The sequence below is a fragment of the Cavia porcellus genome, unplaced genomic scaffold (assembly GCF_034190915.1).
Source record: "Cavia porcellus strain 051 isolate PalLab524CR breed Dunkin Hartley unplaced genomic scaffold, mCavPor4.1 scaffold_6, whole genome shotgun sequence".
NCBI classification, from domain to species: domain Eukaryota; kingdom Metazoa; phylum Chordata; class Mammalia; order Rodentia; family Caviidae; genus Cavia; species Cavia porcellus.
This window is the reverse complement of record NW_026947489.1, coordinates 90593455-90615512: the sequence shown is the minus strand read 5'-3', so window position 1 is coordinate 90615512 and position 22058 is coordinate 90593455. Positions and strand designations below refer to the sequence as shown.

Below are 22058 nucleotides of genomic sequence, written 5' to 3'. Positions count from 1 at the left end.
CAGTCTCCGCCCCTCCCCCCCAGGGCAACGCGGGAGCGTCAGGCGCCTGCGCAGTACACTGAGCGTCCCTCTGCGCTGGTTTGGCTTCCTCAGGCTGCCGGCCAGCAATTTAGCGTCGTGGCTGGAGAAAGCGGAATCTTGAAAGCAACGCCCAATCAACTGCAGCGTCAAGGTCTTCACTGTCTTCCTAACCATTTGCAAAACCGCATTTTATTGCTTCTGTGGATTCCTAGAGTTGAAATACCACGGCTGCTGTAATTAAGCTAAGTGGGAAGCCAGCTGTACTGACCAGGGCTGTGAACGGTTGCAGACGGTGGAATTTTCTAGTGTGAGTCTCGACCAGATTGACTCCCAAACCTGGCCACGCCTCAGAACCGCCTGGGTGCGCTTTATCTATTCATTTGAGTGCTGGGGATTGAACCAAGGGCCCCCATTCAATCTAAGCGCTTGCCAACCACTGAGCTAACTCCCAGCTGGAGGGAACTTCAAGTCCAAGACACCCTCTCCCTTGAGTCGGTTGGGCTAGGAGGAACCACACATCCAGGGAACAGCGAGACAGTTTGGAGCCCGAACCAGGATAACCTGCCCATTCCTGGTAGGCTGTTTTTAACAAGTCTGCAGAAACATCACTTTTTGATTTTTTTGGTCTTTTTTTGAGACGGGGTCTAGCTATGCAGTCAGGCTGGCCTTGAGCTCACTTTGTAGCCCAGGCTGGTCCGAAATCACAAGGATCCTCCCACCTCAGTCTCCCTAGTGCTGGGATTACAGACGTGAGCCACTAGGCCTAGCTCAGGAACATCGTTTTTTTTTTTTTTTTTTTTTTTTTCTTTTTCGTTTTTATTGGTACCAGGGATCGAACTCACGACTGCCTGCTTGCAAGGCAGGCGCTTATGCTGCTGAGCTAAATCCCCAGCCCCAGGAACATCACTTTTGCACTCTTTTAAATCCGTCTGGGAGCCACACGTGGTATGGCAAACCTGTCATCCCAGCACTCTGGAGGCTGAGGCAGGAGGATCACCTGGAGTTTGAGGCCAACTGGGGCTATACAGCAAGACCTTGTCTCAAAATTAAGAAAACAAAAGGTGGAAAGGATGTCACCCAGTGGCCACGCAGCCACAAGAGAAAGATTCACTGTCCTGAGACACACAGCAAGGCTGGCAGAGACGAACAGCTGCTGCCCCCACTGTGGCTGTTTAGGAGGTCTCCCCATCTTCTGTACTGTCCCCCCAGGTCAGTGCACTTGGAGGAGCCCTGTGTCTTTTGTCATAGTCGATGTTAGTTTTTCCAGGTTGCTACACTGTGCCCCTCAGATTGCATTACAGCCCTCTTTATCCCTCCTGCCCTTGAGGTGTCATGGACTCCAACTGTGGATGTGGTCACCAGTGCCTGTTTCCTTTTCCCCTAGTGACATTATTGGTGGCACCTCACACGCACATCTAGCACACGGTGGCGGTCTCAGCCCCCTGAGGCTGAATAGGCAGGGAGTTTTGGCCTCTCCTGGGATAACCCAGAGCTCTAAAGTCTCAAGAAAATGCAGGGCTCCATGTCCAGAAATGATTCCAAATTTCTTTTTTTTTTTTTTTTTTTTTTTGTCTTTTTCCTTTTTACCGGTACCAGGGATTGAACTCACAGCTGCCTGCTTGCAAGGCAGGTGCTTATGCCGCTGAGCTAAATCCCCAGCCCCAATGATTCCAAATTTCAAGATGGTCCCTAGCATGGAACTCTGAGTGACAGCCAGGATTGCTTGTCCCTAAGAACAAGGATGTCCCTTAGAAAGACAAAAACCCTCTGGCTTTGGGGTGTGGTGGCACTCGCCTGAAATGCCAGCACTCAAGAGGCTGAGGCAGGAGGATCACTGTGAATTCAAAACCGGCCTGGGCTACAAAGTGAGTTCAAGTTCAGCCTGAATTGCATAGGGAGACCCTGTCTCAAAAAAGACAAAACCTTCTGGCCTTATCTTATTAAGAAACCTCCTTTTTGTCAGCTGGCAACCCTAATTGGGTGGGACCCTAGACGGGCTGGAATTAGTGACCGGAGAGAGATTTGGTGCTTGTAGGAGGCTTCATTCACACAAGTCTGATGTCTCTGGCTTGGGCTTGGCTATGACCAAGAGGACCATGGAAAACTGACTCCAAATTAGTTCCCTCCAAGCCTTCTGAACCAAACGGGGAAAGGGCTGGGGAAGCAGAGGGAGGTGAAGGTTGTACTTGTCTGTCTGTCTGTCTGTGCTAATCAGGGCCTCCTGCTGCTCTAGTGGACTATGACTTACTGAAAGGTCCATGATGCCGGGAATCCTTGCAAACCTTTGGCACCTCAGATAATTAAGGTCTGAGGAGTGCTGTGGGGTTCAAGGGTTCCAGAATCCCCCTGAGTTTTGTTTTATTGAGACAGTGTCTCGTGCTGTGTAGTTTTTTTTTTTGTTGTTGTTGTTGTTTTTTTTTTTTTTTTGGTCTTTTTCCTTTTTATCGGTACCAGGGATCGAACTCACGACTGCCTGCTTGCAAGGCAGGCGCTTATGCTGCTGAGCTAAACCTCCAGCCCCTGTGCTGTGTAGTTTTCAAACTCACAGTGATCTTGCTGCCTCAGCCTCCCATGTGCTAGGATTACAGGTGTGCACCACCATACCAGACGTCCCCTGATGTTCTTAGGGGCAGAAATTCATTGTATTAGAATTCACAAGGCAAATGCCAGGTCCATATGGTGAAGAAGGTTCTGAAACCTCTTCTCTGCTCCTCCCCAGGCTCCACTAGGGACCTAACTGAGGAATGGAAGTGAGGAGCGAGGGAGGGAGGGGAGAAAGAGACAGAGACAGAGACAGACAGACAGAGAGAGAGAATCCTACCGAAGTCTGTGAGGCGCCACCACGCCCCAGAAAGTGTCACTTGGGTTCTTAGCAAGGAGGGCAGAGCTCCCGTAGACTGTTGAGCCTAAGAAATTCTAGATGCCGAGGGGTGCCCAGGAGGACCAGCCGCCCCCCTTCCCAGTCTCCCTCCGGGTCAGGCTCCTTGCTGGGCGCTGAGCATGGCAGTTTGTTTTATTCATGTACACTCGAGAGGAAGGAATATCACTTTTGCAGGTCACTGGGAGATACGTCTGCAGGCCGGGCCCTTCTACACCCTCTCTGCCTTCTGCAGGGAGACTGAGGCAGGCCGGAGGGGGAGCCCACAGAAGAGGTTCAGGACACAGGCCTCTGGGCTGGCTGGCGGGCAAAGGTCCCAGGGGCTGCAGCCACGGCCTGTTGTGTACATCACTGAGCTGAAGCCTGGATGCGCAGGCGCCCCACCCTCACCCCACCCACCCCAGGGGCAGGGAGGAGCAGCCGGGATCACGGAGTCCCCGCTGGGGTGACTCATGGTCCTGCAGCACCCACGTCAAACCGGGAGGCTACCACATTCAGGGATGCTAAGGGGAGCTACCCATCAGACCAGGGGATCTAAGTGAACCGATAAACTTTTAGTTGGTTCTGGGGACGCTGCAGAGGCTGTGGGGAAACAATCACTTCCTCGGAGTCAGAGGCAGGCAAGGGAAAACCACGGCGGAGTCCAGTCTGATCCTGAAATTTAAAAAAAAAAGTTTTCTTCAATTTTCGTTTAAAATAGTTGCTGGGATGTCAGAAAGCCAAGGAACCTGTCATCATCTTCCTACCCAGGCATCAGGAAGGGCTCAGTGGCTGGCGATGGCGGCCACCAGAAACTTATTTCAGCTGTGTAACGTTCAGCTCCCTGCAGTCTGACTGCCCCAGCATCTTTTTTGTTTGTCTTTTTTGAGACAGGATCTCACTGTGCAGTTCAAGCTGGCCTTGAGCTCACTTTGTAGCCAGGCTGGTCTTGAACTTGCAACGATGCTCCTGCCTCAGCCTCCTGAGTGCTGGGATTACAGGAGTGAGCCACCACCCCTGGCTGGAAAGATGGAATTATTAAGCCTGCATCTCAGTTTGAGGAGACTTAACATCTTTACAATGTTGTGTCTTCAAATCTGTATATCTCTGGTATATCTCTGTTTATTTAGATCTTTGATTTCGTTCACTTATTTGTGTAGCTTTCAGCATATGAACCCCGTTTGTGTTTGTTTGTTGTTTGAGACAGGGTCTCACTACATAGTGCAGGCTGGCCTTGAACTCATGGAGCCCAGGCTGGGTTGGAATTCTTGATCCTCCTGCCTCAGCCTCCTGAGTGCTGGGATTTCAGGCACTGGGACAGAGGGAAGCCCCAACCATCCACTGACCTGTAGGTCTGTGTCCATCCATCCACCTCCTTCCTACACACCCAACACTCCAGGGAATGCACCTTGTGCCTGCGGTGTGGGAACACACCCTGGGACCACAGGTCGCCTACCTAGTTCCTGTCACATCCTTTGTGGCCAGAGACCAGACAGTGGCTCTAGGTGTCCCGATCCTGCACACACAGGTCCCTCACGGCCCTGGAATGGCTTCTGCCTGGCCTCCGGTCCAGGTGGGCTGGGGTGGCAACCACCAGGAGGTCCTTGAGGGACACCTCGTGGTTCTGGGGACTCTTTAAGAGGAGTCGGGGAGATGTGTCCGGCTGCCTCTTCTCAGTAGAACTGCAGCTGCCAGGGTGGCACTCCCCGGGCACAGAGAGGTCTCCTGGAAAGGCAAAGTCCTCAGTGCGACCGGTCTGCACGGCTCGATTCACCACAGCTGCCTGACCAGGGCCACGGAACCCCGTGCAACCCTGGGAAGGACACTCGGCCATTCGCATCCTCCAGCTTCTTCTCTTCCCTGTGCTGAGGAGCTGGGAGGAGTTAACAGGGCTCAGTGTGCTATAGAGCTTTTCTGTCTCCTCAGTCAGACTAGAGACACCCTAGGAGCATAGGGTACATGTGTCCCCACCATTGCCACCGCCACCCCCCTCAGAGCCCTGGGTCAGCCCCACCACATGACCACTCACACCATGATTCCTAAAGAAATCTTTTTTCTTCATAAACTAAGGAGCTCAGGGGCTTTGTCACAGTCACTGAATGCAGACCACACACCTAGGCTCCTGCCACTCCCCGGCATGCGTGGGCTCTCGCGTGGCCGGGCGCTCAGCAGCAGCCCTGGGTTGTAGTGAGCAGGGAACAGGGCCAGCTTCCTCTTCCTCTGAGTGCTGGTCAGCAGCTCCGACACCAAGCACTGCCCCTGCTTGTTGCCTTTCAGCCAGGTCCAGCCTGGAGTCAAATGCTGCATAAAGAGCTGGGGCGTCACAGGCGCCGAAGGGTGTGCTGACTTCTCCGTGGAGAGCTGCTGGGGGCTCTGCTGCTGCTGTTTGCATTGGAAGGAGAGGACTCTGATGACTGTCGAGCTGCCACCCTCGGAGGTGACAGTCGGGGGTGGGAGGGGCGGGGACTTTGGAGAGGCTGAGACCCAAGCTGTGGAGTCTGGGGAAATTTCTACCAAGGTCAAGGGCTGAAAGAGAAACCAGTCCACAGGGAGACTGTGCAAGGCACCAGGCTCCTGTGCTATTCCGGGGTGAAATAAACAGACGTTGTGAAAGGGGTCAGCTGAAGAGCTGGGCTGCGCATTGGCAGTGCACACCTGTAATCCCAGCCCTCGGGAGGCTGAGGCAGGAGGATCTTTGTGAGTTTGAGGCCAGCCTGGGCTACACTGGGAGACCTTGTCTCAAAAAAACAACATAGAAAGAAAGAAAGAAGGAAGAAAAGAAAGAAAAAGGGAGAAGACAGTACAAGCTGGGCAGTAGCAATGAGAAAGGTTTCGGTTAGAATAGTTTCCTGCCTCTAATGAATCGGTTAAAAATCAGGGCCGAAGATAAAATAGTGGGGGAAATCTATAGTCTCCCCTAGAGGTCTTTATTCATGTATTTATTTATATACACATATTTGGCTTTTTTGAGACAACAACTCACTCTGTAGCCCAGACTGGCCTCCAACTCATGGCAATCCTCCTGCCTCAGCCTCCGGAGGGCTGGGATTACAGGCATGCACCACCACGCCTGGCTAGTTCCTTAAAAATTATTTATGCAGCATTCACCAAAAGGTGGAAACAATCTAAATTTGCACCAGCAAATGAACGGACAAGCCAAATTCAGACAGGCTCAAAATGAGACACTTGGCCTTTTAGAGAGAGGAGATTCTGATGTTTGTTCTGCCATCAACGGAGTTTGAAAACATCAGGCTGAGAGCAAGGATTCAGACACAGAAGTGCAAGGCAGGCGCTTATGCCGCTGAGCTAAATCCCCAGCCCCCCCCCCATGTTTTTTTTTTTTTTGTGAGTTTGTGTACGTGTGTGTATCTGTGTTACCAGGGATCACACCTAGGGGTATTCTTCTACCACTAAGCCACACTTCCAGGCCTTTTTTAATTTTTTGAAACAAAAGTCTTGTTAAATTGCCCAGATAGGACCTGAATCCTACAGTTCACATTAGAGAAATATTTATTTAAATCCTGTGACCCTGCCCCACCCACACAGTTTTTGTTGTTGTTGTTTGTGTTACTGAAGTACTTGAGTATGCCAGACAAGCTCTCTATCCTGGAGCCAAACCCCAGCCCCTGCCCATATTTTAATGGAGTTTTTTGGGGTTGAATTATTCTGGGGACACATACACATTACACACCCATTTTTTTTTCTTTTTTTTTTTTTTTGTTTTTATCAGTACTGGGGATTGAACTCATGACCGCCTGCTTGTATGGCAGGTGTTTATGCCACTGAGCTAAATCCTCAGCCCTTGTTTCTTTTTTTGTGATAGGGTCTCACTGCATAGTTCAGGCTGGCCTTGAACTCATGGTGATCCTCCTGCCTCAGCCTCCCAAGTGTTGGGTCTGGCAGTGTGCACCCCTGCCTACCTTTAGTCTGTGTATGAACTTTGCTAGGGTCTGAGTATCTGTTCACTCCCAGAATTCCTGTGTTGAAGTCCATGCCCCAAAAGCCATGGTATTGAGTGGTTTGGGAGATACCCTTGTAGGAGAGGCTGAGAGCCTGACATCAGATCCGCCAGTACTTTGTCAGGGGTCCAGCCCCGCTTCAGAGCGCCCAACAAACCTCTTCCAGACTCACAACTTGCAAGTTTTTGCCCCCTTTCTGCAAGCTGCCTTTTCACTGTGCTGATCACTGCCTTTGCTGTGCAGATTATTCTAAGTTTGATGTCTTCTGTCTAAATTTGTTTTTGTTTCTCGTGCTTTTGTTGTGGTATCTAAGAAATCACTGTCACGTCCAATGGCATGAAGCCTTAAGGCACAGTCTCTTAAAAGTACTTTCCAACCAGGCATGGTGGTGCACACCTGTAAACCCACCCGACACTGGGGATGCTGAGGCAGGAGGATCACCATCCAGCCTAGGCTACAGGGTGAGTTTAAGACCAGCCTGGGGGCTGGAGATTTAGCTCAGCTGTGTAAGCGCCTGCCTTGCAAGCAGGGAGTCGTGAGTTCAATCCCTGGTACCGATAAAAAGGAAAAAGACAAAAAAAAAAAAAAAAAAAAAAAGACCAGCCTGAACTGCACAGTGAAACCCTGTCTCAACAAGTCAAAACAGGGCCAAGGATATAGCTCAGTGGCATAATCAGTTGCCTGGCAAGTACAAGGGTGTGAGTTCGATGCCAATCTCCAGTACCCCACCCCAAAAAAATCAGAACAACAAAGAAAGAAACAAAAATACTTTCCAAAATATGGCCTGAAAACCAATTCACAGTTGTGAAATTAATTTAGTGGATTGTAACTCATATTATCTTTTAAAGCATCGAGCTGGGTATGGTAGCATACCTGTGTTAATTCTGAGACAGGATTTTGAATTCAAGTCCACACAGCAAGTTCAAGGCCAACCTGGACTGCCTACCTAGTGTGACCCTGTCTCAAAAAGTATCATCAAATAATATAGAATAGATAATATGAAATAAGTCACCTCATTCAGTATAAATAAAGATGATAGAAACTTTCTCCCAGTACTTGACCAGCTGAGAGACAATGGATTTCTTTTTCTTTTTTTTCTTTTTTTGAGACAATGGATACGTGATACTATGGTTATAAAAATTAGAAAATTTGTTTTGTTTTGTTTTTATCTGTACCATGGCTCGAACTCACGACCACGTGCTTGAAAGGCAGGTGCTTATGCCACTGAGCTAAATCCCCAGCCTCAAGAATTAGAAAATTTGAAAAATACTAGGGTTAAAAGTTTTGACTCACTGCCGGGGATTTAGCTCAGCAGTGTAAGCACCTACCTTGTAAGTGTGCGGTTGCAGGTTTGATTTCCGCTACCAAAAAAATGGAAAAAAAAAATTGCAGAAAAGAAATTTTGACTCATGCCTATCATTCCACTACTTGGGAGGCTGAGGCAGGAGGCTTGCCATGATTTTGAGGTCACTCTTGGCTACTCAGTAAGGTCAAGGCGAGTCTGGACTCCACAGTGAGATTCTGTCTCAAAATTCTTTTTATTTTTTAAAATACACCATCACTGTCTACTTGGACCAGCTGGGATCCCAACTACTGTGCTGATGGTTTTCCAGCAATGCGGTCATGATCCTACAGAACTACAATGTCAACTGCTATCCTAAATTAGTATCTTGCCTGGCATTGTTTTGCTTAAATGTCCCCCCAAGCCTCAGGCAGGCGTGGGAGGTGGGCCTTTCTAGGACGGCTGAGTCTAGCATTTGTGATTGGTTCATTGTCTGGTGCTGGGATTGGTGGTGTGAGTGCTGCACCCGCCCAGGGGGGGGGCAGCATACAGTGTAAGGGAGGAAAAAAGGGGTGCGTTTCCCTTTTACCCCATTGCTCTTATCACTCGCAGCTGCAACAAATGGCTGCCCCTCGGCCACGCCACCCTGCCACAGAACCAGCTGGTTACAGACTGAAGCCTCCACTAACTGAGCTAAATAAAACCTCCCTTCCCTAATTTTGGGAAAAGCGACCAAGGCACCTGACAAGCACAAAGTCCTGAGTTTGATTCCCAAATAAAATAAATTAGTATCTCTAGTTGGATTTTGCTCATGCTCCTTTGACTTAGTTCCGTATTTGCAGGAGATCTGTAACCGCGGCTGCCCTGCAGCACCCACAGAGGCTTAGTGCTAGGACCCTGCAACCCCATGACTACTAAACCCAGGGTGCTCTGGTCTCTGACCCACACTCTGCCCGCCCACCGTGTATGCCAGCTGCCTGTAGATGACGACCGGTAATGCCTGATATGGTGTAAATGCCGTGGGAACGACGTACAGAAAACAAAATCTAGGCCACTGAATTCGAGGCCAGCCTGAACTACATAGTGAGACCCTGTCTTGACAGAGACACAGACAGAACCGTGGAGACACAGACAGGCAGCAGAGGCACAGTGTCACCCTGCCACAAATCCAGAGTGGCAAGGACTGCAGTCAACACCAGAATCCAGCAGGAAACAAGCCCCAAGGTCCCGAGTACTTCTTGGTTTTAGGCTACTTTAAGCCACCAAGCTTATGGCCACAGCCTCATACAGGTGACACCCTGACCAAGAAGAGGGGTACACAGGGGGGCCCCCAAAACAATCTCAGGCCCATCTTCCCAGCAGGAACCCCATTCTGCAACTTGGTCTTCCCATGAGGGGGAAACTGAGGCTGGAGGGGTGTCAGAGGTCCAGAAGAACCAGATGGCAGGGTCCTTGTCAACCCAGTCCCAGAGCTCAGCAACACTCACTGTAGAGCTGGTGACTGCGCTGGTGGCCGGGGCCAGCGCGGTCTCCTTGATGTCGGAGCCATCGTGACAAAGGCTCCTCAGATCCAGCTTGGAGCTGCAGGGCCTGGCGGACGTGGCCTCTCGGGGTGTGGCCTTGGCATCCTCCTCAGGGGACTCTGGGCAGAAGTCCCTTAAACTCCTCTTTCTGTCTCTGACACCCAAGAGCAAGGTAGGCGTGCAGGACACCAGTGCCAGCGGCTGGAAGCACTGGGAAAGAGGGAACCAATATGCCGCCGTGGGGACCCCAGCACCTCCAGATTCCTCTGCCCCCGAGAGAAGGTGCCACGAGACAGGAAGAAGGGAGCACTGGGAACAAGGTGTCTCTGCTCTGGGTTCACAAGCTAGGGTCCTGGAGCCCTCACAGGGCTCATGGGTGGTTTCCAGGGTCTTTCGGCCACTTGAAACTGCAGTTTAAAAAAGGCTCATTGTGTATTTTAGTGTGACAGATTCCACAACTTTTACCAGATTCTTAAAGGGCCTGTGACAGGAACAAAGTTCTAAAAAAGCAAAACAGCCAGGCGTGGTGGCGCACACCTGTAATCCAGCACTTGGGAAGTTGAGGCAGGAGGATCGCCAGGAGTTTGGGGCCAGCCTGGGCTACACAGCAAGACCTTGTCTCAAAACACACAAACAAACAAACAAACAAACCCCAAACCCTGCTGTGATTCTGCCCCTCCAGGTGAGGTGTTAAGAAAAAGCACATGAGCTGAGACTCCATCTTTCCCTGAGCTAGAAGAGAGCTACAGGCAGAGAAGTAGCAAGCCAAAGATTTAGAAAAAGCTGGGTGTGAGGATCACAACAGTGATCGCCCCACACACACACTCTGGCAGGCTGAGGCAGGAGGATCACAAATTTGAGGCTAGCTTGGACAATGCAGTGACTTAGCAAAATTCTGCCTCACAATAAAAAAGAAAGGGCTGGGGAAGGGAGATCAGTGCAAAGGCCCTGGGTTCAATCCAGTGTCTGGAACACAAACAAACAAACAAATGACCACAGCCCAGGGCAGAGTGAGCAGCGAGTGCCCCGTGGGGCCCAAGGTCAGCAAGGGTCTCAGAACCCCACCTGTGGCCCAAGCCTAGGCGCCAGTGCATCTGGGCCAGGAGCAGGGGTCTCCACAGCAGCCCTCCCTGGAGGCCCCACCTGGCGCAGTGTGGCTGCTACGCTCAGGCCCCTCCCCTCCAGGTTTACTTGTCTGGGGCTGCGCTTGGCTGCCTTGTATTTATGCTGCTGCCTCTGCGGCCAGGGCCTGGAGCTCTTGGCCCTCACATGCTCGCCGGCCGCCTCCCCCTGCAGCTCTGCCTTCTTCTCCTGTGGATGGTACGGCTTCCTCTCCTCCTGCCGCAGTCTCAGCTCCTGGATCTGCTGCCTGCCCGTGGATGACAAAGAGCAAAGGGGTCAGGGATGGATGGTGACCACTCCACGGTCCGAGGGCCCCACCGCCAGGCAGAGAGTAATACCAGAACCATCCCTCCAGTCACTTCCAGAGAGGGGATCACACCCTGCTCCACCACAGCCTCCTCTGCTCCTCACTTCCCATGCCATGGCTGGAAAGAGGATCTGGGTAGGAAGCTAGGGCCAGGGGCTCCCCTGTAGGACCACTTATATTTTTGTCTTTTTTTTTTTTTAAGGCAGGGTCTTGCTATGGAGTTCAAGCTGGACTGGCACTCACTACAGAGCCCAGGCTGGCCTTGAACGCTCAGAGATCCTCCTGCCTCAGCCTCCCGAGTGCTGGGATGACAGGTATGTGCCCATGCCCAGCCTGGACCACTTCATATACTGAGCTTTCAGGCTAGGGGCCACGGGAGTGGGAAGAGATGGTGTAATGGTGATATCAGGAGATGGGGTAGTTCTGAGTCCTGGTTCGTCTTCCTCTTACTAGGAGAACCCTCATCTTGGACCCTCCTTCTTAAATCTGCCAAACTTAATGCCTCAATTCCCTCCCAGCTCCTAGATCTCACACCTGTGTAAATCCCAGGGTTCAGGGGTGTCTGTCCCGAGGCATGGATTTCTAGGAGCAGCCACCCATCTACTCAGCAATACCTGGTATCGGGGTCACTGCAAGGTCAGACCCTGTCCCTGCCACCCGACCCATTGGCCAGCGGGTCAAGTGCAGTCCCCAGAACAGCCAGCCAGTTCACCACCGGGGAAACTTCCTACCGGGCACACCCCTCCCGAGCCCGGGAGGCGGCAGTGTTCTGGAAGAGCGAGCTGTTGTCCTGGAAAAACTTCTCGTACTTCTCCAGGTTCGGGCTGGGGTAAATCAGCCGGAACCCGCCACAATTTTCCTTCTCGTATTTCTCGGTTTTCTGTAACCGCACAGCCTGGAATCCTTTGGTTTCCTCCATCCTGTCGGGGAAGAGGTTGCAGGGCTGCTGTGAAAAGTTTTGTTTTTTTTTTTAAAAGGCCTTGTCCAAGCTGGACATCAGCAAGGGCCAGATGGTGGCTTCGCATATGACCGAGGCCAATCGGTGTTACTGAGTAAAAGCAAGAATGTTTCCCCGAGAGGAGGTCGTGGCCCTCCAGGGACAAACGATGACGACTTCACGATGCCCTCGGAGACGGTTAGAAGCCTTTCTGATGTTTTAACCAAATTCTCTCCCTTTCCGAGTAAAACTCTCCCAGCTCCTGGTCCGAGCAGGCTGACGGTGGCCACCTCCCCTTCGTCACCTCATCACCCCCGCTCTGGAGACCACAGCTTGCCTTTGGCTAAATCGAGGCTTCTAAGATGAGCTTAATGGCTTTTATGGCTGCAACGATCTCATGCTTCCTGACAGCCCTCCAGGAAGGTGGAGATCAGGCAGGGAGGCGTGATGCCTCACTCTGGAAGTTACCCAGAGAGTCACTGAGACACCCAGGGCCACGTGCTGACGAGGGGAGGTTGTCCCCCTGGCTCCCAGCAGCAGAGGTGAGAGTGGCCGGGAATTGTAGCCCAGACTCACTGTCCAGGGTTCAGGGCCTGGAGGAGCAAGGCAATCTTGGCAATGGCTTCCTGTTGTTTGGAAGGTGATTGGATGCTGGAGGCGTGAAAGCGGAAGGTGATTGGATAGTGAGCCTGTGCAGCTGGGCTTGAGGCTAGGGGCGGGGCCTGGTCAAGGGGCGGTCCAGGGGCATGGCATGGAAGGGTTTCTCTCCCCGCGTCCAGCTGTGCTTCCTGGACCCCATGAGGTGTGCACCTGTCTTCCGCCAGGCCCCTCCATAGTACCCTTCTGTCTTGGCACAGCTGACTGTGGCCCGAAACCTCTTACAAACTGGAGGCCAAAATAAACCTCTCCGTTGAGTTGCGGATGTCAGGCATGGTGCCTCTGAGACCCAAAAAGTGACCAAGCCATGTCCCCCTTCAGGAGTCTTGCTCTTGGCTTCAGGAGCAGGCAGTACAACACCCTTCTGCCTCCCCCGCGCCCTCTCCCAGAAGGCAGTGCTACTCATGGCCCTGTGCAGAAGCTGATTCCCAAGCATTGGGCTGGCTCTGCCCTGCAGGAGGGCCTAGGACTTGGTCTGAAAGCATCAAGGGTGCTCCTGGGCCAGGCTCAGAACCTCTGGTGCTAAGATCTCTGCAGAACCAATATTCCAGTTACAAGGCGAAGGCTGGAAGCTAGGAGACACCCCTCTTACCAGCTCAGGAGCATGGCATGGGACTTACAGAGCTCTCCTTTAGTAAAAATAAATGGTATCCAGGCACAGTGGTGTAGGCCTGTAAGCCCAGCACTTGGGAGGCTGAGGCAGGAGGACTGCCCCAAGTTCAAGACCAGCCTGGGTTACACAGAGAGACCCATCTCCAAAACATGGGTTGGTTGTGGTTCTTTTATACTGGTGACTCCTAAATCTTCTCACAATTTAATCAATTCAAATCCATTATATGTAGTTTTGTGTCTGTAATTTAATCTTCTAATTCTAGGGACAAAGGCACATTTATAATAAAACTATCGAAATTGGAACATCCTTCATAGAAACTCATCTTCCAAGTAGGATTATTGTTTATTGAAATGAGCCTCTCTCTCACAACTCCAGACAAGATTCATTTATTTATTTAGGCTTTTTTTTTTTTAAAGGCAGAGACTCAATATGTAGTTCAAGCTGACCACAAATTCATGGCAATCCTCCTGCCTCAGCCTCCCAAGTGCTGGGATTATAGGCATGCCCTATCATGCCCAGCTATCTTTTATGTTATTTTATTGTTTTCAGCAGTCCTGGAGATTGACCACAGGGCCGCATACTTGCCAAGCAAGTGTACCTTACCAATGAGGTACCTCCTTTTACCCTAGGCAAAATTCTTTGATAGCTTCTTACAAATTGTGATGCTGGCCCTGGAGCTAAGGTTTGCCCTGAATGACCTCATTCCTTCCCCCAGCAATCTGAGGCAGCACGGGCTCCATCTGACAAAGGATCACTGAGGCTCAGGAAGGGACCCAAAGGCCACCTAAGTGGTGGGCTTTTGCTTCGTAACTTGGACCAGGACAGCCACAGGCGCAGGTCCCCAGGCTGGGGACCAAGGTCGGGTTACCAATGTACCTGACCTCCCGGGAACGACACTGCTGCAGGAAGCGGCCCCGCTGTCTCTCCTCCTCCAGGACTTTCTTTTTGTCACAGCTTCCCAGGTTGATGAGGACCAGGGTGTCATAGAGCAGCCTGTCCTTCACCTCCCTATCCAACCGGGTGTCAGTGGAGAAGCTTGGAGAGTGGTTGACCTGTGAGGACAAAATAGCAGCCCCCTGGGAACCTTGCACCCACCTGCCTCAGGAAGCTCACTGAGCAGCTTCATTTCCAGCACCCTGAGTGCTTGGAACTGAGTATTCCGGGCCCCTGAGAGCCCAGGGAGGCAGCCCCGCCCGGTGTAACCCTGAGCACAGTGGACCGGCCTTTGAGGGCCCAGGTCCCCTTCCGGGCGGGAGAGGCTGTCACCAGAGGCAGACCTGATGCTGCCGGGCCTCGGGAGGACGGGATGGTCCGATTCCCAGCCGTCTACCCCCCTCTGGTGGCCGGCGCCTCTCAGCTCGGCCACAAGCACCCGGGCAGGAGGAGGAGGAGGAGCAGCCGAGCCGAAGGGGGCGGGGCCCCGACGCAGCCCCCGCCCCTCCCGGCTGCCCCCCCACCCCACCTCCAGCAGCCAGGGCTTCAGCTTGCAATCCAGCAGGACGTCGAAGCCCAGGATCTCAAAGCAGGCGCTGTTGAGCGTGTGGCCGGGGAAGCAGGTCTGGTAGTTGTGCTTGATGACCGGGTGGGCGGCGATGAGCGTCTTGATGATGAGGTCCTCGATGGCCCTCCAGATCTGCGGCACGTCGTAGCCGTGGCTCTCCATGTAGACATTGAAGGCTGACAACTTCCTGCGGGGAAGCACGGCCCTGGGGAGGGCTGGCGACATTTGGGAACCCTCTGTGGACCATGAGGCTCTGGGGCTGGGGACACTGAACACCCAGACCCAGGGAGGGCAGGGACCTGCCTACTGCAACCTCTGGTGTCTTCTAGAAACCTTTTTTTTTTTTTTTTTTTGTCCATTGAGCTCACTTTGCAGCCCAGGCTGGTCTGGAAGGTAGTGATCCTCCTGCCTCTGCCTCCAGAGTGCTGGATGACAGGCTTGTGCCACCACACCCAGTTGAAGCCTTTTATTTTTAATTTTTTTTAAGTAGTTGGGGACTGGACCCAGGGTCTTCACATTTATTTCTTATTTTGAGACAGGCTTTCTCTAAGTCACTAAGTTGTCCAGGCTGGACTTGAATTTGTGATCCTCCTGCCTCAGCCTCCCCAAGTGCCAGATTTACAGGTTTGTGCCACCACACCCAGCTTGGGGAGCATAATGACACCTCGGCCCCACTGAGGACATGTGAGGGTCTTGGGAGGCATCAAAGATCTAGCAGTCTTGTTTAGTGGTGCCCATAAGGAACCTGCAGCCCTGGGTAGTTCCACAGGGAAAGATTAACAGGTGTCCTCCTTTGGATAGGAAAGCCCTAGGCAGAGGCTGTGGTTAGCTCCTCCCAGAGAGTAACCAACACCTGAGCTCAAAGGACAGAGGAGCAAAGGCCACTCAGTACAGAAGCCCCCCCTCCACCTGCCACCGTCTGCGCCTAAATGGATTTTCAGGGCACTAGAACACAAAGCTTTGGGCAGGAAACCTGAGCATTTTAATTTGCCTAACTTTCCCTAAAACAGAGGATGTGCTGCCTGACTTCCCACACAAGAAACGGATCGCCTCCATCTCTTGGTGACTCAGAGCCCACCATCGCGGGGGCTGTGTGCTGCAATTGTGATGGCCCTGGGGCCGGTCACAAGCTTGACACCAGCCCTGTGCCAGCTGCAAGAAGACGAAGGTGCCATCACTCTGACACCACTGGCCTTGGCTGCTAACATGGGCCTAAGATGTCTGTCAGCATGGGCAGCGAGGGTCTCGGATGATGGGGAGAAAGAAGGGGAGACTTGCTGTCCCCGCCACACGCAGGCACTGTCCCTAAATGGATGGCACCCCAACCTCTCACACTGTTTCCTCATCGTTAAAATGGCCCTGGCCCCCACCCACAAAATGTCGGGGTGAAAATTTTAACAAGCAGGGTGCAGTGGCACAGGTCTGTAATCTCAGCACTTGGGAGGCTGAGGCAGGAGGATTCTTGCAAGCTCAAGGCCAGCCTGGGCTACCTGGTGGGATCCTGTCTCAAACAATGCAAAACAACAAACAAATCAGAACAAAAACTCAGAAAGAGCGCTGCTCAGATGGTAACAGGAATGGAAACATTGCCTATGACAAGACTCTCATGAACTCCTCTGGGAGGGAATCTGACACATCCCCAGAGAATCTCTAATGTAACAACGTCCCTGGGAACCAAGGCCAAAGAGCAGCCAATGCCCAGCGAGCCCTTCTCACGTGCAGAGGTGTGATCAGCACACATCTGCCGGCCTGGCCTGTTGTGTCGGTGTCTGCGTGTTTGGGACCGCCTGTGTGTTCTGCTGGGAAAACTGGTGTTTACCTGTCCTCCTCCCAGCTCTGAGTTTACAAGTGGCCTGCTGTAATGATTAACAGCCCCGAGGGTGGAGAGGTGAGGCCACGTGACCCAAGATGGACCCAGTGCAGGGAGGGGCAGGGAAGGGCGGGGTTTGAGTGGGATGCGGGAGAGAGGGGGGCACACGGGTGCCCAGCCCCTCCCTTACCTCTTGCTGCCCGAGTGAGCGTCCTGAATGAAGTTTGAACTGTGCTTATTAATGGAATAATTAGTCAGGTGCATGCAGGTGTTGTCCTGGGGGAAGAGACACAAGCCTGTGGGACCTTTCTCCTGCCTTCCCATCTTCCACCCCGCGCCAGGCCCTGTGCTTAAAGGATAGAAGAAAGGGAAATCTTAGGAAGTCCTTAAACCCACAAAACAGCCAGCTGTGGGAGCACACTTGTCACCCGAGCACTCAGGAGGCTGAGGCAGGAGGATCACCTCAAGTTTGAGGTCAGCCTGGGCTACACAGTGAGTTCAAGGCCTGCTTGGACTACAGAGCAAGACTCTGTCTCAAAAAACAAAAGGAAGGCCACACGGAGGATTCTTGCATGCAATAAGTGCTCAGTGAAGGATGCTCAATCCCAGTGAGGCCCGGAGGGTGTAGACCTGACCAGGCTAAAGGGCGGGGGCGGGGGGGGGGAGTGTGTCCCCTCTGCTCACCAGGTTGTCTGCACAGGGGTGGGAGTAGGACGTAGTAGCAAAGCGGGCCAGTCCTTCATTGTACACAAAAATCCTGAGGGGGTCACAGGAAGTCACCAGCACATAAACCCGCAGGTCAAACTTGAACCCATCGATGATAAAGGGCTGGGGGAGGGAAGTCACACAGTGTCAGGGGAACACTTTGCATACGACACCTCGGTCCCATCTCGGTTTCCAGGAGTGAAAACTCCTTGCTCTGAGGTCGCCTGTGCAAAGTGCCAGGCTTGGCCAGCTCCAGGGAGGGGGATCAGGACCCAGCCTTTGTGACCGGACGTGTGGCCTTTGGGAGATCACTGAGCCACACTGCTTTGGTCTTTTGATCTCTCGAATGCCACAAGCCACCACTTCCGGGAGACATCCTGGCAACCAAACAAATACTAACAGGCCTTCTGTGCATGTGGTTGCCACCCATGGCCACCCAAGGGCCGTGGCTCTGTGACAGTTCTCCCTGCAATGTTCCTTGGGCCTGTGTCCCAAACAGGCCAATGTTTGCCTCTCCCCCAGAAAGTTCCAGAAAGTTCCTAGTACCTCAGTGACCTCTGACCCCAGGAAGCTGGTTTCCAGGATGGCTTCCTCTGCTGAAGGTGAAGCCTCCTCCACACACCATGGTGGTGGCCCAGCTCTCCTCTGTCCCAGCACAGGGGCCAGCCCGGTGAGGCCGGGCCGAAGGACCAGAATGCAAGTGTGATGGACACCCTGGCTGGCCCAGATAAGGGATATTAGCTCCTGGCCAGGAGGCTCAGTCAGGCAGAGCCTAAGGCAGAAGCCAGGCTGCATCCGCTTCACCCTCCACACCATGTTTCCCATTCTGCCCAGTGCAGCCTGAGCTGGGCAGCAGTGGACAAGGAATAAATAATGGCGCTCAGGAAGTACCTTTGAAATATAGAGCTGACAGATCATATCTTCCCCAGGCTTGATTTCCTTCACTGTCCGGGTGATGAATATCCCTCGCCCTTGGCAGCTTGAGTCCGGTTTGCAAATGTACGTCTTATTTTTCCTCGACCTGCTGTAGGTCTGCAGGCCTCCCCAGCTTAGCAGGACAGGGAGGGAAGAAGACGGATCTTTAGCCAGGGCAGCGTAAAGAGGAGGAAGAGGAGGAAGAGGAGGAGGAGGAGGAGGAGGAGGAGGAGGAGGAGGAAGACACCGCTTTGAGTCACAGTCAGGGTCTTGCTATATAGCCCAGGCTGGCCTCAAACTCCAGGTGATCCCCCTGCCTCAGCCTCCTGAGTGCTGGGATGCCAGGCATGCATCACCAGGCCTGGCCAGAAGTGCAGTTTTGAGACGGGAAAAACTCAACTCAAGAAGGGCAGACTGCTACCCATGCATGGCACAGCAGGGAAAGAGGCAGTGGGGGGTGGGGTGACGGGGAACAACTGTCCTGCTCTGACCTGGGGCACTAACCCAAGCAGAGGAGCTGCAGGTTCTTGAAACTGCAGGAACTGCACCGGTAAACGGTTGGACCGAGTTCAAAATCAACAGGTTTCAGGGTCAGAACAAACTCATCCCAACTGTGGGCACAGGCTCGGCGGCGCCCGGCCCCTGATTGCCGCGCGTTTATAGGCAAAGCCTGGTGTGTGCTCAGCCTTGGACACGCCCTGGGTCTCTCCCTCCCTAGCCCGCTCGGAGGGCAGCGAGGCTGGAGCCAGCAAGCTCCCGGGTGGGCGGGACAGGGGAGGGCGGGGCTAGTGGGGATGCGGAGGGGGGAAGGGGCGGGGTCCGCGGGCTCCCGGGGTGGGGTCAGCGGGGGGGTGGAGTCTGCGGGGAGGGAGGGGCGAGACGGAGGGGTGGGACCTGGGGCTCACTCTGCTGGGAGACACCAGGTCCTGGGGAAGAAGTGGAAGTCCTTGGGGAACAGCTTCAGCATGCGGCTCATGTTCCTGGCCAGCAGGTCCTTGCGGCAGATTTCGCTCATCCCGGGGAAGTGATTGATTTTCTGCGAAAGAAGCCGCAATCCATGACTAGCTGGGGGGAGGGGCAAGGATAACATTGGAGACCCCTGGGGCCGGCGCCACGTGGACCCTGCAGACAGCACCTGGTAACTCTTCATTTCCATCACCCGCTCCAGAGACACGGAGTAGTCGGTCCAGTAGAGGGTCCAGTCGTCGTCCTCGCCCCCCTCCCGGAGGCCATACTGCTGGGCTGCCCTGCGCACTGCCCGGGGTTGGACAAAGCCAGGCCTTACGGGAAGTGGGGGAAGCGTGGGGGTGGGGAGGGTCTCCCCTCTCAGACCCCAGCACCCAAGGGACAGAACCAGCTCCTTGGGCATGGGAGCTGTCTTGTTCTGTCTGATGGATGCAGGTGGCCCAGTACATGGGAAGGCGAAGCTGCTGAAGACAGCGGGTGCCACCGAGCCTGGTGGTGCACACTGGTCATCCCCAGAGCTCGGGAGGCTGAGGCAGGAGGATCTCTGCAAGTTCGAGGCCAGCCTGGGCTCTATGGTGAGTTCAAGGGCGGCCTGGACTACAGAGTGACAGACCCTGTCTCAAAAAAAAAAAAAAAAAGAAAGAAAGAAACACCAAAAGAAGAAAAAAAGAGCACAAGTGGCACCCCACTGCCACAGATTGTCTACATGAATGTTGGACGTGGCCTGGCTTCCCCTTTCCAGAAAGTGGGCTGCTGACTTTGCTCCACACTAAGCCCTGAAAGTCCAGTGAATATAAACCAATCCTTAACATCAGCCAGAGCCAAGCGTGGGTCTGGAGGTGAACTGGCAAATTAGACAGTGTATTTCAAAAGCACAGAAATACACCCATCTCAGCTCTCCCATTAGTGTTACCAGCCAGCCGCTGGCTCTGACACAAGCCCAAAGTCCTTCAAGGGCCTAGGCAAGAAGAGCCTTCAGTGCAAGCACTCCACTACGATGAAGTCTGGAGGCCAGTAGAGTAGGTCTGCAGTCAGTGGGCTGCTGTTTTGTAATTTGTGCTCTAAAATCTGACCCTCAAATTACAAATGAGAATCATAGACGGTGGGGCCAAGCACAGTGCCACACACAGGTAATCCCAGCACTCAGGAGGCTGAGGCAGGAGGGTTGCTGGGAATCCAAGGCCAGCCTGAACTACGTAGCGAGGCCCTGTCTCAAACAAACAAACAAAAAGGGAATTTCTGGGAACTGACGTACACATCATTGTTGGCAAAACCTGTGATTTCCGAGAGATTGTCAGCCTCTGTCAGCAGCTCATAGGTCAGGAAAACCATGGAGGAGGGTTCATCCCCAAGGATACACCCGAGGACCCTTCCCATCCCTGGGGTAACAGCGGGTCCCCATCCTGGGCCCCTCGAAGGCAGGTGCTCACCGCTCTCGTACCGGCAGTTGGACAGATTGATCACCAATCATCTGGAAAAGAGAAAAGGGAAGCAGCCGGACAGCAACACATGCACCGGCTCCCAGAAGGCCCCTAAGAGTGGGCCTGACCCATCCCTCGCTGGGGACAGGGACCCAGCAGGGCACAGAACGGTGGAAACCAGAGCCAGGCAGAGATGCTGCTCTGCCAGAGGTGCGGGATGCAGATTTGCAGCGGCAGCTGGTCATCGGTCATCACCTCTGTCCTTCTATTGCACGGGTCCACTGGGGACAGGAATTAAAAATCATTTTGGCCCAAATACTCATGTATCTCTCCTCACTATGGTAGCCCAGGCTGGCCTGGAACTCATAGTGAGCCTCAGCCTCCCCAGTGCTGTGATGACAGGTGTGTGCCACCACGCCAGGCTCCTACACTTATTTTTAAAAAGGCATTCTAGGCTGGGTGTGGTGGCACATGCCCGTCCTGCAGTACTCCAGAGGCTGAGGCAGGAGGCTCATTATGTGTTCGAGGCCAGCCTGACCAGCACAGGGAGACCCTGTGTCAGGAAAGAAGTAGTGTAACCCCGTTTGTCCTCTGCCCTCTACTTGTCAGCCAAGCCACGCACCCAGGACCTTCCTGTGCTAACCCACTGGACCCCACTCCTGCCCCGAGATGCTAACCTCTTTTTCCTCCTCCTCTTCCTGCCCTGCGCCTGGATGCTCTGCAGCCCCCTCCGGGAGTTCTCCCTTACGAAGGCCAGGGCGATGACTTCTTCCAGGTCTTCTGCGGCGCCGTCCCTTCTGTCCTCAGAGGCAGTCCCCTCCTCACCTCGTGAAGTCAGGCACTGGATAATTTTCCTGGCCTGAGCCTCAGCTCTGGGAAAATCCCAGCCCTCCCTGGAGAGGGCGGAGGGAGCCGCAGTTACCCGGATCCGCCTGCAGGGGCCCCCCCTCCCTTGCTCAGGGGGGCCGGTGAACCAGGGTCCCAGGCAGGGCAACCGGTGGACGTTTGTCCACCGCACCCCCACCTCTGCCCTACGAGCAAGCTCGGGATACAGCCGGTTCCACCGTGTGCCATGAGTGTGAGCTTGGGGACTTTCTCAACCGCGCACCTGCCCTGGCGTGGCCTCCTGGGGTTTCAGTGGCAGGCTGAGCTGCTACGCCTGGCACTAGCTGGTAAACAATCTTATTATTAAGGAGAGGGGTATCTAGAGACCGCACAGAAGCGAGCCCCAAACCCCGGGCTGCGGAGCCCAGGAAGCTGGTCCCAGCGCGCACAGCCAGCCCGCAACCTGAGACTGCTGCTGGCAGAGTAGGGCTGAGCTACAGCTGACCAACAAGCCAGGGCCAACAGCAAGCCAAACACAGAGAAGTTCCCAAGTCTCCCCACCAACAGTCAGGCATGGCGGGCACACCTGTGATTCCAGCACCTGGTAGGCTGAGGCAGGAGGATCCCTGCAAATTCA

General features: G+C 53.6%; 1 protein-coding gene across 2 annotated transcripts; it reads right to left on the bottom strand.

Moving 5' to 3' along the window:
* Positions 1-3009: 3009 nt before the first annotated feature.
* Positions 3010-21466, bottom strand: Ttll6 (tubulin tyrosine ligase like 6). Of its 2 annotated transcripts, XM_063251404.1 has the most exons (13): positions 19115-21458; positions 18186-18342; positions 17841-18008; positions 17274-17417; positions 16780-16865; positions 14741-14966; positions 14155-14330; positions 11803-11991; positions 10834-11011; positions 9607-9852; positions 4993-5260; positions 4335-4603; positions 3010-3553 (listed from the first exon to the last, which is right to left on the bottom strand). In XM_063251404.1, exons 1-12 carry the CDS (start codon positions 19576-19578, stop codon positions 4380-4382), a joined length of 2526 nt encoding a protein of 841 aa, XP_063107474.1. In that variant the 5' UTR covers positions 19579-21458; the 3' UTR covers positions 3010-3553; positions 4335-4379. The 2 variants fall into 2 exon arrangements, with proteins under 2 accessions (XP_063107474.1, XP_063107475.1); XM_063251405.1 differs by lacking the exons at positions 3010-3553; positions 4335-4603 and adding an exon at positions 4610-4751 and having other exon boundaries at positions 19115-21466.
* Positions 21467-22058: the final 592 nt, after the last annotated feature.

Bases quoted from the DNA above. Each gene is read 5' to 3' on its own strand.
- Ttll6 (XM_063251404.1), bottom strand. From the start codon at position 19,578: ATGCCCAAGGAGCTGGTTCTGTCCCTTGGGTGCTGGGGTCTGAGAGGG. The intron at 17,418-17,840 runs GTACTAGGAACT...TCCCTCCCCCAG, and splicing joins TGGGGTCAGAGGTCACTGAG to CCCTTTATCATCGATGGGTT. The intron at 9,853-10,833 runs GTAAACCTGGAG...CCTCTTTCCCAG, and splicing joins CCAAGCGCAGCCCCAGACAA to TGCTTCCAGCCGCTGGCACT.